The sequence below is a fragment of the Pagrus major genome, chromosome 15, assembly GCF_040436345.1.
Source record: "Pagrus major chromosome 15, Pma_NU_1.0".
In the NCBI taxonomy this organism is placed as follows: domain Eukaryota; kingdom Metazoa; phylum Chordata; class Actinopteri; order Spariformes; family Sparidae; genus Pagrus; species Pagrus major.
Genome location: NC_133229.1, coordinates 12,639,713 through 12,653,599, shown reverse-complemented (window position 1 = coordinate 12,653,599; position 13,887 = coordinate 12,639,713). Strand labels below are relative to the sequence as shown.

The 13,887-nt window shown below is 42.4% G+C and overlaps 1 protein-coding gene across 3 annotated transcripts in view; it reads left to right on the top strand.

The window, feature by feature from the left end:
- slx4ip (SLX4 interacting protein) overlaps nucleotides 1-13,887 on the top strand; it is a 36,576-nt gene that overhangs the window by 11,122 nt on the left and 11,567 nt on the right. For all 3 annotated transcript variants that reach the window (XM_073481367.1, XM_073481368.1, XM_073481366.1), the window contains exon 5: nucleotides 12,383-12,460. In XM_073481367.1, coding sequence (XP_073337468.1) covers nucleotides 12,383-12,460 — 78 coding nt within the window. The remainder of the gene's footprint in view (nucleotides 1-12,382; nucleotides 12,461-13,887) is intronic.

Sequence of the window (13,887 nt, the reverse complement as noted above, 5' to 3'; positions counted from 1 at the left end):
AAGCAGTTGCCCTGACACATATAAACACACAACCATACACACAGAGAGAAAAATCAATAAATTATAATCCAATGTGAATAAGCTATTTCAATTCATCCCTTTTTATCCAACGCGAGGACATTCCTCCACCCACCCACGCACATGCCTTTGAAGCACTGTAAGTCTAGCTTCAGAGGAACCCCCAGCTGCGTGTTGTGAGGCAGACAGGTTTGTCACAGGTAGCAGTTAAGGGCAGTTAAACTGGGCTCACTCAGCAGGGCAGGCCTGATGGTGAGAGTGGGATTACAGGGCAGTCGGCCCCATAAAGTTTCTCCTGTGGCTGCAGCTCTGCCTCTCACGCGACTACCCTCCACTTTAGTCTCCTCGTCCACTTAAACTGTGTGTCCATATACACATGAACACAGTCAACTTTTGTCATTTTCTTGATAAACACACAGTCTGCATAGGCAGGCAGACGGGTTGCATGCATGCACCACCGGCGCTCATGCACGACAGAGCCAGTGAGAATCAGAAAGAGCGACAGTGTGTTGGAGAGATATATCCTCCCCCTGGGCTAGGTGTGAACAGGCTGACAGTGTAAAGTTACTGAAAAGCCTGTCTCATATTGCCCATGACAGACTGAGGAGAGACAGACATCTCTAATGATGGAGATCACAGACTGAGGCTCCACACACACACACTTACATGCACAAATTCGCTCCAGTGTGCGAACAAGGGGACTATCAGTATTTCAGCAGGGAAATATGCATGTAAAAATGATTAGGCTCCTTGCAGCTTTGCCAAAAAGAATGTAACCAGTGGAACATGACTCCACACCATATCGGAGAATTTTCCCCTCTCTTGGAACATGAAAAGGTATAGCGGCCTAAAACAGGCCTACACAGCTCATGTGCTCTAGTCCTATTAAAGGTCTTAAGTGAGTGTAATGACATTCTTGGTCTTTTCATTGTCCCATGTGAGGGAGGCAGCAGAGCAGTAAAGGTGGAGATTGTGACTGTGAGAAGTAAGCAGGCAGGCAGGAGCCATAAAAAGGGGAGGACAGACTATAGGCTTAGGGAGGGAAGCCCAGCAAGTCTCAGGGCGGGTATTAAGTATAGGGGTCGTCTATTCTGCAAGCAGGTCAAATGCTAACCTGCTAATCCTCGCAGGACTTTCAGACTGTCCGCAGCAGTGAGTGGAAGCATGTATTCGTTTCAGCAGAAGACCTATTTGCATCGGTGTGTGTCTTGTTATGTTATTTAAGTGCAGATATCCTGGAGTGAGATGTGTATGTGCTGGAACACGTGCACATTGTTGCATGTAGAGAAAGGTGTCAGGCGAGGGTAGCAGCACTGATGTTGGGGCCAAGAATAGGCGGATGGAGTGTGGTGCTATGTGTGGGATGGTATGGGAGGGGGGGATTGTGGGGTCTTGTATGAGGCGGCGTTTGAGCTGGTGCCAGTGTGAAATCACAGGGGCTTCCGCCAACAGACAGCAGTAAGAACAGCGTAACAGCCTCAGCTGTTGGCACTTCAAATGAGCCATCAACAGCTTTTAACATTCCAAGGTCCTTCAGTGCAAGTGTTTGTATCGGAGCTATCTCTATGGGTTATTGTATTTATATATGTTTGCTGTGTTGGGTGTGTTTTGCACCAAGTGAACATGTCAAAGAGGGGCTTATCCCATGTCTTCTGCCAACATAAATCCAAGACATTTCTTCCAATCTCAGCTGCAGAGGCCAATTTCCAACTGTCAACCCCAGGCCCCCCCCTTCATTTTTTTTTTACCCAGGCTACTTGAGACTTCATGATTAGCTCATAGTGATGTGATTTATTTATGTTTTTAGAGAGATGAACAGAGGGAACTTTTCCCACCAAACATTTTGGCTCTGGACAAGCAGAATGGACATGCTAGACTTTAGAAGCCCAGGGAACGAGGAGCTTGGGAGAGGACTCTCGCATTCTCCCTGGTAGACCGTGTTGAACACACCCACATTTCTCAGAGTAATTACAGATTGAAAATGAGTGGATAATGGATTCTCTGTGCTTTGAGGAATAGTTTTTTTGTCATTTGATATGATATTTGAGGAAGGGAGCCAGTGGTTATGGTCTGTGTGACAGCAAAAGTGTCGCAGTTGTCTTCATGAGATGCCACTGAAATGCAAAAACCTGTTCACTTCAGACATGACCCTCTTTGACAACACAACATGCTGTACAGACTTCCCAAGAGACTGTTTGCCAGGAACAATACACGTCTACTTTTTGCATTAGATTAGATTTGTTTACTTAAACTGCTGATTGTGTGCTATCTTGATTTTCATTTGCTTTCGCTCTAGTATTGTTTTACCTCAAGGGGATACTGATGTTGCACTCCATAATGGTGTATATATTTGTGTGTATGAGTGGAGTGTAAACTGAGATGGCCCATTTTACACGGATTTAGTTAACATGCCATTTCAAACTGCCAAAGCACATTACCAGATGTCTCACGCCTACTGTTAGCATCGATACAGCCACACTGATCTCTCCCTGTGAGGCAGAGGTCTGGTATGCTTTAGCCCGGTGTTTGAGAGTCTTCCTACCAGTCAGAGGAGTTCGAGGAGCCCTGGCAGAGTGGTACCTAGGGTCCCTTTTCAGCCCATGGCAGAGCTGGTTCCTTCTTCCTCTCCCTGCACAGGTGCCAGGGCTTAGGGGGAGGGAACACCTGCCAGCCTGTTTCCCCATGGCCACGGCAGGCTGGAGAGGCATTTTCCCAGGCTCCCCAGATGAATGGTCACTAATAGCCGTGGGAGAGGGCTTTGCGAGTGCTGCACAGTGTACCACTGACTCCTCTTGGCAGCCCTATGAAGGGGGCTTAAGGCAGCCTGGCCACGGCCATTGCGGGAAAAGCACAAGTGTTGCTGGATAGCTTTACTGTTGGAGAATGTGTTTACGAATGACCATCTCCCTCCCAGTGAAGAATGCGGAGGATGTGTAGAGACCGAAAGGGAGATGGTTAATTTTTGCTCTGCCCTGTCATAGATTTAGCTTTGTTTGGCTTCTCTGGCTCTCTAAAGGCCTGCAGCCTCAGGCTAAAACAGTTTTGGAAAAACAGTTCTTTCAAAATGAGACTTTCTCTGTACAAATGCACAGTCATACAAACCATTGCATGTGTGTGGGGTGTCTATTTTTGAGAGACTGAATGCATGCCAACCTTTCAGCCTCCCACTGTGACATTTCACAGCACTTTTCTGAAGCACAGAAGCATTTTTGTAGTGACATCCTGCATTAACCCACCTTGTTTCTTCTCAGTGCTACCACAGCTATTACTATTTATATGAGTGGCTGCTATGTGGGGACTGGTCTGTAAATAGAGAGGCATGCCTGTGGCAGAGTTACCTGCCCCACTCTGTGTTACTGGGCGTGAGGCAGGCTGGGATTAAGGCGAGGGGGAAACGGAGACCTGTGACAGGAACAAAGGAATTCCAAGGCCCAGGCTGGAAATGGATCCTGATCAGAGTAGCCACTCCAGCCAGCCTTCCCCTCTCCCCTCTCCCCGCTCGCCCTCCCTCCCCCTGGCCCCTGCTGGGCAACCCCCTTCCCCCTGGTGCTTTGTGGTGTTGCTGTGGCTCTTTAAATCCTTCCTGAAAGCCCCTGGCCTTACTCAGCAGCAACACATAGGACAGTCTGACTCCACTGTTAACCCACCCCCCTATTATTGCACACATACCCCCACACACACTTTCATTCTTTTTCTTCTTTTGTCCTTTGTCCTATATTTTTCACATTTATGCATCCTCTCCTCTCCTCTCCTCTCCTCTCCTCTCCTCTCCTCTCCTCTCCTCTCCTCTCCTCTCCTCTCCTCTCCTCTCCTCTCCTCTCCTCTCCTCTCCTCTCCTCTCCTCTCCTCTCCCTGCCATCCTGCCCTCCATGTCAGCTCTTCTCTGCTCTCCTCATGTCGTCTCTTTATGTTGTCTCACTTTCTCTCCTTCTTCTTTCTCCGCAGGGTCAGCTGCAGTCTCTTAGGACACAACCGCAATCCCCGCCATAGCTGTCACACCACACTCTTTTCCCATATAATTAGGGCCTGAGCCTGAGCCTGAGCACGGATCACATTCATGTGACTGTTCCCCTTTACCACAATCTGGTCTGGGAGATGGCACACACTCTCTTGAACTCATGCTAAGTGTTCAGCCTGACCAGAATGCCTTGTTTTAGGAATTACTGAGGATGTCCTTATTTTTCTCTGCTCTTTGCTTCAATTTGAAAGAAGTGGGGCCGTGTCATGTGTACATTTGAGCTCTGTGGGTTTTCCTGTGGACCGATGTCAAATGCTGTGTTTCTGTCAACAATTTTTTCAGTATATTTCGAAATATTGCATTAGAAAATGTTGATGGAACATTAAAGTTTCACATTAAAGTTTTTACGCTCGTTAAAGGTGATTTTGCCTTTTTTTGAAAAAGTTGTGGACAGAAGCTGCATCAACCTGCACATTGCAGATCAAGCGAAGCAGGAAGACAGACACAGGCACTGCGTGGAGCACCTGGTCAGTTTTCAAAATAAAATTCCTTGTGCGGAAATAGAAATAATAAAGAAACATTTAACTATATAGCCTACTTGCTTGTGATAAAGCAAAAAAAAAAAAATCAAGGAAAAATGATGAATCAGAGGAAGAAGCAGCTTCCGCTGTAAGCATCTTAACAGATTCCTCCTTCCTTCCTCTCCATTTACCTCTGTCGATTCCTTTGTCGATAGCTCAAGCCACTGGTTTTCTTTCTTCTTCTTCAGGGATTATTGGTGGTTGGCGGCAAACAGCTGGTTGTTTCACCAATTCTACTTCTTCTACTATTTATTACAAACATTAGAACAGCCTTTTCGCCAGTTTTGGACAAAACTAAGCTTTATTATTTATTTTATTAATTCCAAAGAAGCTGGTGGAAAAGTTTTCAAAAAGTTTTCTTTTTCTTTTTTTTTGTTTTGTTTTTGAGACTTTTCCAAAGTTTGCTTCAAATTTGCTAGATTAGCTGGAATTAGATGGAAAAATTACTATTGTAGCTGTGCGCCAAACTTGCCCTGTGTTGTCAGGAAAGCCCACCTTAGCATGGCCTTAACAACAGCAGTGCAGTTTATTTGCAGAGAATAATGCTTTCCAGGTTGTTTGGTTAGGTTTGCATAAGGTCAGCGTGTTACATCATTCAAACTTTTAACATTTCTTTTTTTCTTTTTAAATGTTTCAATAAAATTCAGAACTTCTGTCAATTTAAACACAGAATTTTCTTTTTTTTTTGTCTTGGCCTAACAGCCTGTTATCATTAGTCACTGGTAGAAAAACCTAAAAAGCCATGTGTGACATGGTTCATATATTTGGGTCCATAAACACAGGGTAGCAGATTTGCCCAGCAAGCAGACACAGCCTGTTTCCAATGAGACCCTGATCTGAGTTTTAAAATACCAGCACAGTGCATAACTCCAGTCCACAAACTTCTCTGCAGAACATTAATCCAAAGAAGCTTAACGCAGAATAAGCAGTTTGCATTGTCCTCATTCTGAATGCTCTTTTAATATAAACAGTGGCAGTGCTTAGAGAGATTTAGGGGCCTCTTGGGCTAATTAAGCGATAATGATGATTAAATATGACATTTTATATTGTGACTGCATTTCTCTCATCAGATTAAGTTTCTGAGAGCTAGATTTTTTTCCCATGATAATTGTTCTGTGCTCCAAAATGCTCCCCACCACTTTAGTCACATGCTGCATTATGGGTTGGCCTGAGCTACCATGCTGCGGCGTATTTTGTAACTGCGATGAAGGGGTCACCCAAATGTTAAATTGAACACTCATGTGCAAATATTGTTTCAGGTGGACGTTGTGCAGGATGATAAGGCACAGTGCTCTGCTACGGCCGTAGTTACAGTTACACACAGAGAGTGATGTCCTTCCAGGAAAGCCCCCACTTACATATGGGTAACTTCCTCATGCTCTCTCATCCTTCACCACTCCACCCCTCTTTCTCGTTCTAAGCCCCAACTCTCCACCCACACTCAAGGACAGTGGGAGGGGGTCCACATCAAAGCAGAGATGTCAAAAGAGCAGGATTCTCAGGCACTGATGTCTGACTGTCCTGCTGATTCAACTCCTGTTCATAAAGGGGTTGCGTGGGAATTGCAGTTCTCCTGACATACAGTCACTACATTAACATGCACACTAGAAACGTGGTTAATGGGAGAAATTGGGTTACAGCAGGAAATCGGAGAATGCATTTACATGCACTGCAATAACCAAGTTACTGTAAAACCTGGGTTTACATGCAGCTGGTGGGTAATCAGATTTCACTCCTACTCAGTGCCATGTTTTTGAAGCAGTGCTGGCATAATTTAGGTGTATTAATGATATATAATACTGCAACCTGGACAATGTTTGGTGGAAACATTGGACCAAGTGACTGAGAGGCCACTCACTTTTTCCTTGTTTTGCACATGAGACTGAATTTTTAAAATGGATCTTTTATTCAGCTGTGGAAACTGCTTTATTTAGACTTATTTAATTCCATTTTATTTTTGGATTTAATTACTTTGCATGCAAGGATGCAGCACCACTAGTTTAATATCTTACCCTTTACTGCTGGGACTGACTATGGCTGTGCCATATGACTAAAATCTCATCCCAGTAAAGGGCATTTCATATCCAGATTATGATAAATATCTTGAGATAGGCCATTTTCTGTAAATTCAATGCATAAATAATTTATAGAAAACAAATGACCACTTGGAAAGACCTAATTTTTGTTTTGCGCTCTTGACTGTACTTTTGTGGCTCCCATCTGTAGCCTCGTTACTGACACTTTCCTTCTTGTTAGCAAAATGACCGAAATGCATCTCTCTTGTTAACCTGCCATCACTCTCCATCCCCCCGAGGCTTTATGGATCCCACCGCAGTTCTCAGAAAACCTGGCCTACTCCTGCTGTGATTGGTTGGCTTTGTTGGTTGCGTTCTCCACGCTTTACACAAACTGTCTACTGTCTCACACAGTAGCTCTGGTAATGTCTGTTTTCTGCAATTTTTGATCTGTAGCTTTGCGGGCAAACACACTGACCTCTTTGCCCTCCTTCCCAGTATTCTGCTACTCCTCATGGGGTCACTCATCCTCTCCTGTCTGCAGGGCGGGCTACTGCCGGGCTGCCCTACTGCTGCCTGTGGTAGCACCTGCCACCCGGCCTGTCAGCTCTACCTACGAGCCTAGAGACACTGCAGTTGCGACAGCCAAAGTGTTGGTGTGTTTACTGGTGGGGCGCCTACAGCTCAAAATCTGCTTGCAAAGATAGAGCATAAATGAAATGACAGAAGTATTTCCATGGCCATAAAATTGGTTTGTTTCAGCAGAAGTCTTGCCATGTTAAACAGGATTTCTCATTAATTTAACCCAGATAATGGAAACCTCGGTTCTGAGATCTTTTATATTACGTTAAAGAAATCAGGTAAGCTGAGCAGAAAGCTCAGAGTAACCAGGTGCATATAAATACACCGAGGAGCACTTGGACCCACTGTTGTCAGCCTACTGCATGGCCAGGACCTGTTAGGAAGTCCAGAAAAGCCTCCATATCAGAGCAGAAATTCTTATGGATTCCTTTGGCAGGAGTCACGACAGCATGGGCTGCCAGGAATGCGGATGGTGAGAAGAAGTAGGCTATGTTTTCTATAGCTGTTTTAATGATCTCCTCAGGATATGACTGAAGTTAATGAAGTCTGTTCCATGGGGGCTTACCTTTGACCCAGGTCTGAATGCTTCTCACCCCTGTCTGTTCCATTTTACAGTCCCAGTCACTCTGGATGCCTTTTGGTTTGTTGACTTTTCTTTCCTCTCATTGTTTTCCCAGGAAGCGGTGAAAGCTGCAGGGATGTGTGTGTGCATTTGTGTGTGTGTGTGTCTCTTAAGTACAGTATTCTAGCCTTGGCACCAGCCCTGTGGAGTCTGTCTTTTTTCTGCAGTAGTCCTGCGGTATGTTACAAGATGGTAGAAGACTCTTCATACAAGCGGTTACAATATTATCTACCGCATTTCTGAAAACATGGCGTGCTGGCTTGTTTACTGTTTGATTTGACCTGTCATAATATTGTTGTGCATTGGGTTTCAAAACAATTAAGCAAGACCATCTTCTTCTGAAGGAACTACGAATGAAATCCTTTAAAGTCTCGACTCTGCAGATTTGGGTATTGCACCACTGTGGGCCACAGTTGCCACAGAAAGGGGCCACTCATTCCCAGAGGAGGCACTAGCAAACTGTTTGTGAGAGAGAAACATGAATGTAAGCTTAGCACGAGAGAACCCGGGCAGAGGGCCAAGAGCAACTCTGCGCTGTGCAGGACGTTATGAAGTTGGAGCAACAGCTGATGTCTCGGGCCACGGCGTTGCACTGGTTCCCAACTCTGTGTCCAGACGTCCCTGTCAAGCTTGTCCTGGGAATTGGCAAGCTCAACCCACCAGGGAAAGCAATAAGAATAGTTGTAGAGCTAGACATGAGGCTAAAGAGTCTAACAAACTAAATCAAAGCTTCTAAAAACATAGAAAGCCATGAATGTGCAGTGAAAGATGCTTGCTTCCTGGTCCCTCCTGAACCCAGAATGGGAAGAGAAAACAGAGATACAGATCTGCATTCCTCTCCTGGTAGACATCCAGAATGAGTGATGGATGATCACTGCTTTGCTATTTAGAGAATAACAGAATTTCAGATTTTTTTTCCAATAAAGGAATGTTGTTTTTGTTAACTACAAACATGCTCAACATACCATACAGTGTTTAAATGCATTTTTTCTTTGGGATTAATAAAACACTCTATTTAAAGCATGTTTGATCCACCACTACTTACTTTATGTACACCAAGTATTAAAAAGACAGACTTCCAAGGACCCCAAATCTAAAAACAATTCAATGAAGGACAACAAGATGACCACCCATACAGTGCAGCTCATAAGAATTTAGACAGTGACACATTTTTTGGCTTTTGTTGTTATGAGTGGCCATGTTAACCACCTGACCTCAATCCCACATGTGTTTCACTTGCTGAAGATTGGTCTTAAGCCCCAAAAGTCCCCCAAACAACCACAAGAGCACCACTAGGAAAGCTACCAAGCTGATGTCAGTGGCTTATACCTTTCAGACAGTCCACACAATACGAAGCATTTTACTTGATGAAGGTTTGTTTATTTGCTCAATTGCATTATGGATAAAAAGGTCAACAAGTACTACACTGTGAATCAAACATAGATGTTAACACTACAAATTAATGTTGTTGTAAATTCAGTATGATGTGGTGGCCAGTTGCGTAAAAAGTGTGTCATTACCATTATATTTTACAGACTGTGCTGTATTTATCTACGACTTTCCTGGGAGGTCACTGGGGAAACGACTATGGATGACATTTCTGGTGCTCGTCCGAACTAGCTTAAGTAACAGAGTGCGAGTGCAAGGTGTCATTGGGGCTAGGAATAAGGTGGCTAGATTTACCTGAACTCTTGGTTGAAAGATTCCTATAAATCCCTCTTTATCATTTAACATAAAGCTATCACATCTCCTCTCTATTGGCCCGCTTGCTGCAGGACAGAGATTCCCAGTCTGAAGCTGGAGCCCTAATGGTTTTATATCCTCAGTGCTAGGTAAATGTGTTGGTGTCAGTCCTTGATTAAATGAAAAATAATAGGGCTGAGTAACAATCACTGTCCTAAGAAAAGCTGGTAAGATGAGCTTTTTTCATATGAGAACAGACACCCTGAAGTATCTTGGGCGATACCACCTCAATGGATGATATCACACATATAGTTTTACATGTTATTATTATAATGGAATTGATAAACTTTATTGTGAAACTAAATCTGAATAAGGCTTTAAATTGTCATTGTCGTGTGCAGACAAGCATTGTTATTTGCTGTCAAGCGTCACACAAAATGAATGCTTTTCATCTCCATCTCCTGTTCACTGTGCAGATTGGAGATTTATTTTTCTTCTGCCTCTGTGAGATTTTAAAGTGTTTTCACAAATCCTAACTAAGCTCTCTAACATTGTCATTAACGTGAATTTTGCTGTAGGCTAAATTTCTACTGAATAGCTCTTCAGGATCAGACGCATTCCCATAGGTGCAAAACTGACAAGTGTTTAAGCCTCAGCCTAGGTAACAATTTTACTTGCCGTCAAAATAATATTGATTGTAATTGCTTAGTATCATAGTAACAACAGGCATCCATATGTTGAAAGCCTTAATAACCCTTTGTTTTCTCTCACTACTTTAATTCGTACAGGACTTAACTATTATTTGTAAAGATTAAGTCTTAGTTGACAGATTGAGCTTGGTTTTATGACTGTTTTATTAATTTATTCCTACTTGTTTTGTATATTTTTACAAATTGAAATAGTCTTTTCTAAAGTAGTGATCCTGGTTGCTAATTCAGCCACAAGAGCAGAGAAAAAGAAAGCAGAGTTGGTGTCATTAATCACTGGCCGGTGGACTTAAGTGTATACCTGTGGCAGTTCTGTGGCGGACTGTCTCTGTAATTGCTTGTCATTATCCAAAGAATCACAAGACTGCTCCTTTTTGAAGACAATAATTAGATGCCATTGAGTTGCTGCTGAGATGACATCAGCTAACAGAGCCCCCTCACACTTGTGTGTGGGCCTGTGCTGTTAACATGCTGTCTGCTCTGTGTATGCTGGTGCTAATGCAGTGTGGAACATACTTGTCCTCGATGTAGGTCAACTTTTAGAGGAGACTTTTCCAAGTTTTATTGATGATTGACTGTCAGCATTGTTGCCAACGGGTCGCTCTTCCAAAATGTCAGCGTGTCAGAGACAAAGACTTGTTTGGCTCGTTTTTAAGCTTGATGACGATGCATATTTGACATTATCCAGGGAGTACTGAAAGACCCTTAAGTGCAGGAGGTCAAGATTTTCTCAAACTGCAGAAGACATGTAATCCTTAAATTGGACTTAAAATACTTAGCAGTTAGTGAGGTTTTGACACGGCAACAGCAATATGAGAATCCAAATAGAATAAGAAATCATAGATGGGAGGTTGTAAAGTCAAGCAGGGTATAATTTTACAGTCATTGTATCAAGAAGAGGAAAAGGGTAACAAGTAGGTACCCAAAGGGTGAGCATGTTCTGTCAGCTTCCCAGCACTGTTGTCCTGTTTACAAAGAACAACTGGATAGCGTGTTAGCCGGAGCCTTGCTTTAAGTCAACAAATTCCTACCAGATTAGGCAACAGGCCACTGTTTCTGCCCAGCACATCTTACATACCATGACAAACATTCCATGACAAATAGAGCAGAGGCCCGGGCCATGGTTTCCCTGCTTGTGCCAGACTGGGAGGTCAGTTAGATTAAAGAGGAAGAACAGCTTCTCACAATGTGAGTGAGATAACTGGTTTTGTAAAATGCTGGCCCATAGACTGATTGAGATGAGGGTTAGCAGGAAATTGATGTATGTAAGCATGTAGAGCCAACAGTAGAGTAATGTGTAGGAATGGGCATTGTTATTTGTGATAAGGAAGTAAAGCTGCTTTATTCCTATAAGTTTGATCTCTAGTCTTACGTTCATCTTAAGGCCCAGCCTGATGTAGTATAGCCTGCTTCTACAGTATGTGATGGAAGTAGTATAACTCATCCTATGAAGGGCTTTATGTTGGATCAAAAATGTTTTCATAGCTTCCCACACTTTGATTAACCACTTTATCTCACTGAAGAATACATGCATGACCAAAACATTATTTGATTGCCAACAGTGGCTTTTTTGTGACATGGTTATACAATTTAATAATTCCAGCACACACCATCCAAAAAGTCCCATCTGAAGTTGCCCACAGGTGTCAATAGTAGCAATGTTCAAGCCCTGGAAATGGTGTCACATGTACAGTCATTTTGTGTAAATCGTGGCTATAGTGAATGAAGTTTTGAATTTACATTCATCACATTGACATACAAAATTTAAATCATTTGACAACATTTGTGTTATAAAGTGCTGAAAGTGTTATAAAATCCAAAAGTCAGCATGTATTGAATCATTTCTAAAAAATAAGGACAGGTGAAATATTCAGCTTCAGTCCATATTTGTCACCTTTTAGCCTTTTATAAGCAAGCACATGTACTGTAAGGTATGTGACAAAACAGATGAGTTATATTCCTTAAAGGAAGTTGAGTAAATAAAAAAAGAATGTCATTTTATTCCAATGAATCACTTTATGCAAATAGAGTGTTTTTTTTTGGTTTTTTTAGGGTGACGGCATCATAAAATATGTTAACAAACATTTTAAGCTTCATTTAAAAACCTCAACAGAAGCTTTGAATGTTCAAAAATGACATTTTGCACAGCCCGAGCTTGGATGTCTTTCTGCTCTATTTCACAAAACTGTTTTTCTGTTTTGTTTTGTTTTTAACAGGCAAAAACTTCAATCTAGTCGCCAATTTTCTGAAGCGACACGTCAACCTCAGATGTATCGCCAAGCAGTTCCATGGAGGTACGTAACCTGCATATTTTGATAAATCAATTCCCAGTGAAATGAATCAGAATTGACATCTCAATGACTCATACTCAGCCAAATTTCCCACAGAAGGAGCAAGTCATCTGTGGTCTGTATGTTGACTTTTCTCCCCCTCACTTGTTTTTATGTCCTGTCCCTACCTGCTCGGGGTGTTGTTGAGAACAGGCAGCCATTAAGTGGTTCCCTTGAGAGGCTACTGAGAGTGGGAGAGAGAGAGATTGCAGGGCTGTCTATGGTGGGCAGTGAGAATCTATCTCCATGGCCCATCTAGTGCTTGTGACCCTTGGCCACCTTTTCATGGGACCGACATGGCTCTCTTCCTGTCAGTAAAGTTAATATCTGCTCCCTCGGGGCCTGGATGTTACGGCAGCACTGACCTGCTGCAGACTGAGATGACGGCTTCTCTCAGCAGGTCCGTTACACATCAAATTAGACCCAGTCTCCTGGGGTCAAAGGTTGTGTAATTCGGTCCACTGAGTTTGCTGTACATAATCGTTAGGTCATGTAAAAATTTCAATTAGCTATAAAACCGATGGGTAAAAGTCTTGATTGTGATTGGCTACTTATACATTGAAAAATGTCAAGTTTTGAGTCTTATTAGGAAAACTATGAGGCTAAAAGTGAGATTTTTTTTTTGTATAATTAATTGTCAAAATGCAGTAGTTTTTTCTGATTTAGATCACTTTAATTTCAGCCCACAACAAAAAAACAAATGACATAGTGCAAGTCTTTCTATTCTAGTTCTTTAGTTATGAGTAGGGTGAAAACTGAAAAGTTCATCTTGAGCTTGGCATTATGGGAACACCCACAAGGTCATTAAAATGAAATGGTTTATTTTATTTGGTGGATAAATGTGCTCACCAAATTTCATGGTAATTGACTAGTTATTATTCTATTTAATTCATTTCGAGAATTTATCGTTAAAGGCCAAGAATTTCCACATCAAATTTTACGGTAATTTCGCAAGTAGTTGTTGTCGAAAAACATCCAAACCCATGACCGACATAATCATTCGCAGTACATACTCCACATGTGTATGTTAATGCAAGTGTGTGATACATGCAAAATCTGTTCCTGATTAACAAAAGTGTGTCCACTAGCTGTGTTTATAAACCACAAATCCACACAACTGAAGCAAAACCAATGTTTTTAAAAATGACCACTGAGGAGGAATATGAGCTTTTACGGACTACATTAAACACTTCTGTTAAACCTTAAAACAGAAAGTGGTAGGCTAAGTGGAACAAGAATGCAGTTTGCAAATGCCCCTGTTCAGTTACTACTTCATCAATATTTACTACTGTATCACGAGACTCATGACAATACAGAAGAGTAATACTGTACAAATTTTGAACTTCCATTGCTATGCAAGTTCTTTACATGCATAAAGCTACTGTATATAA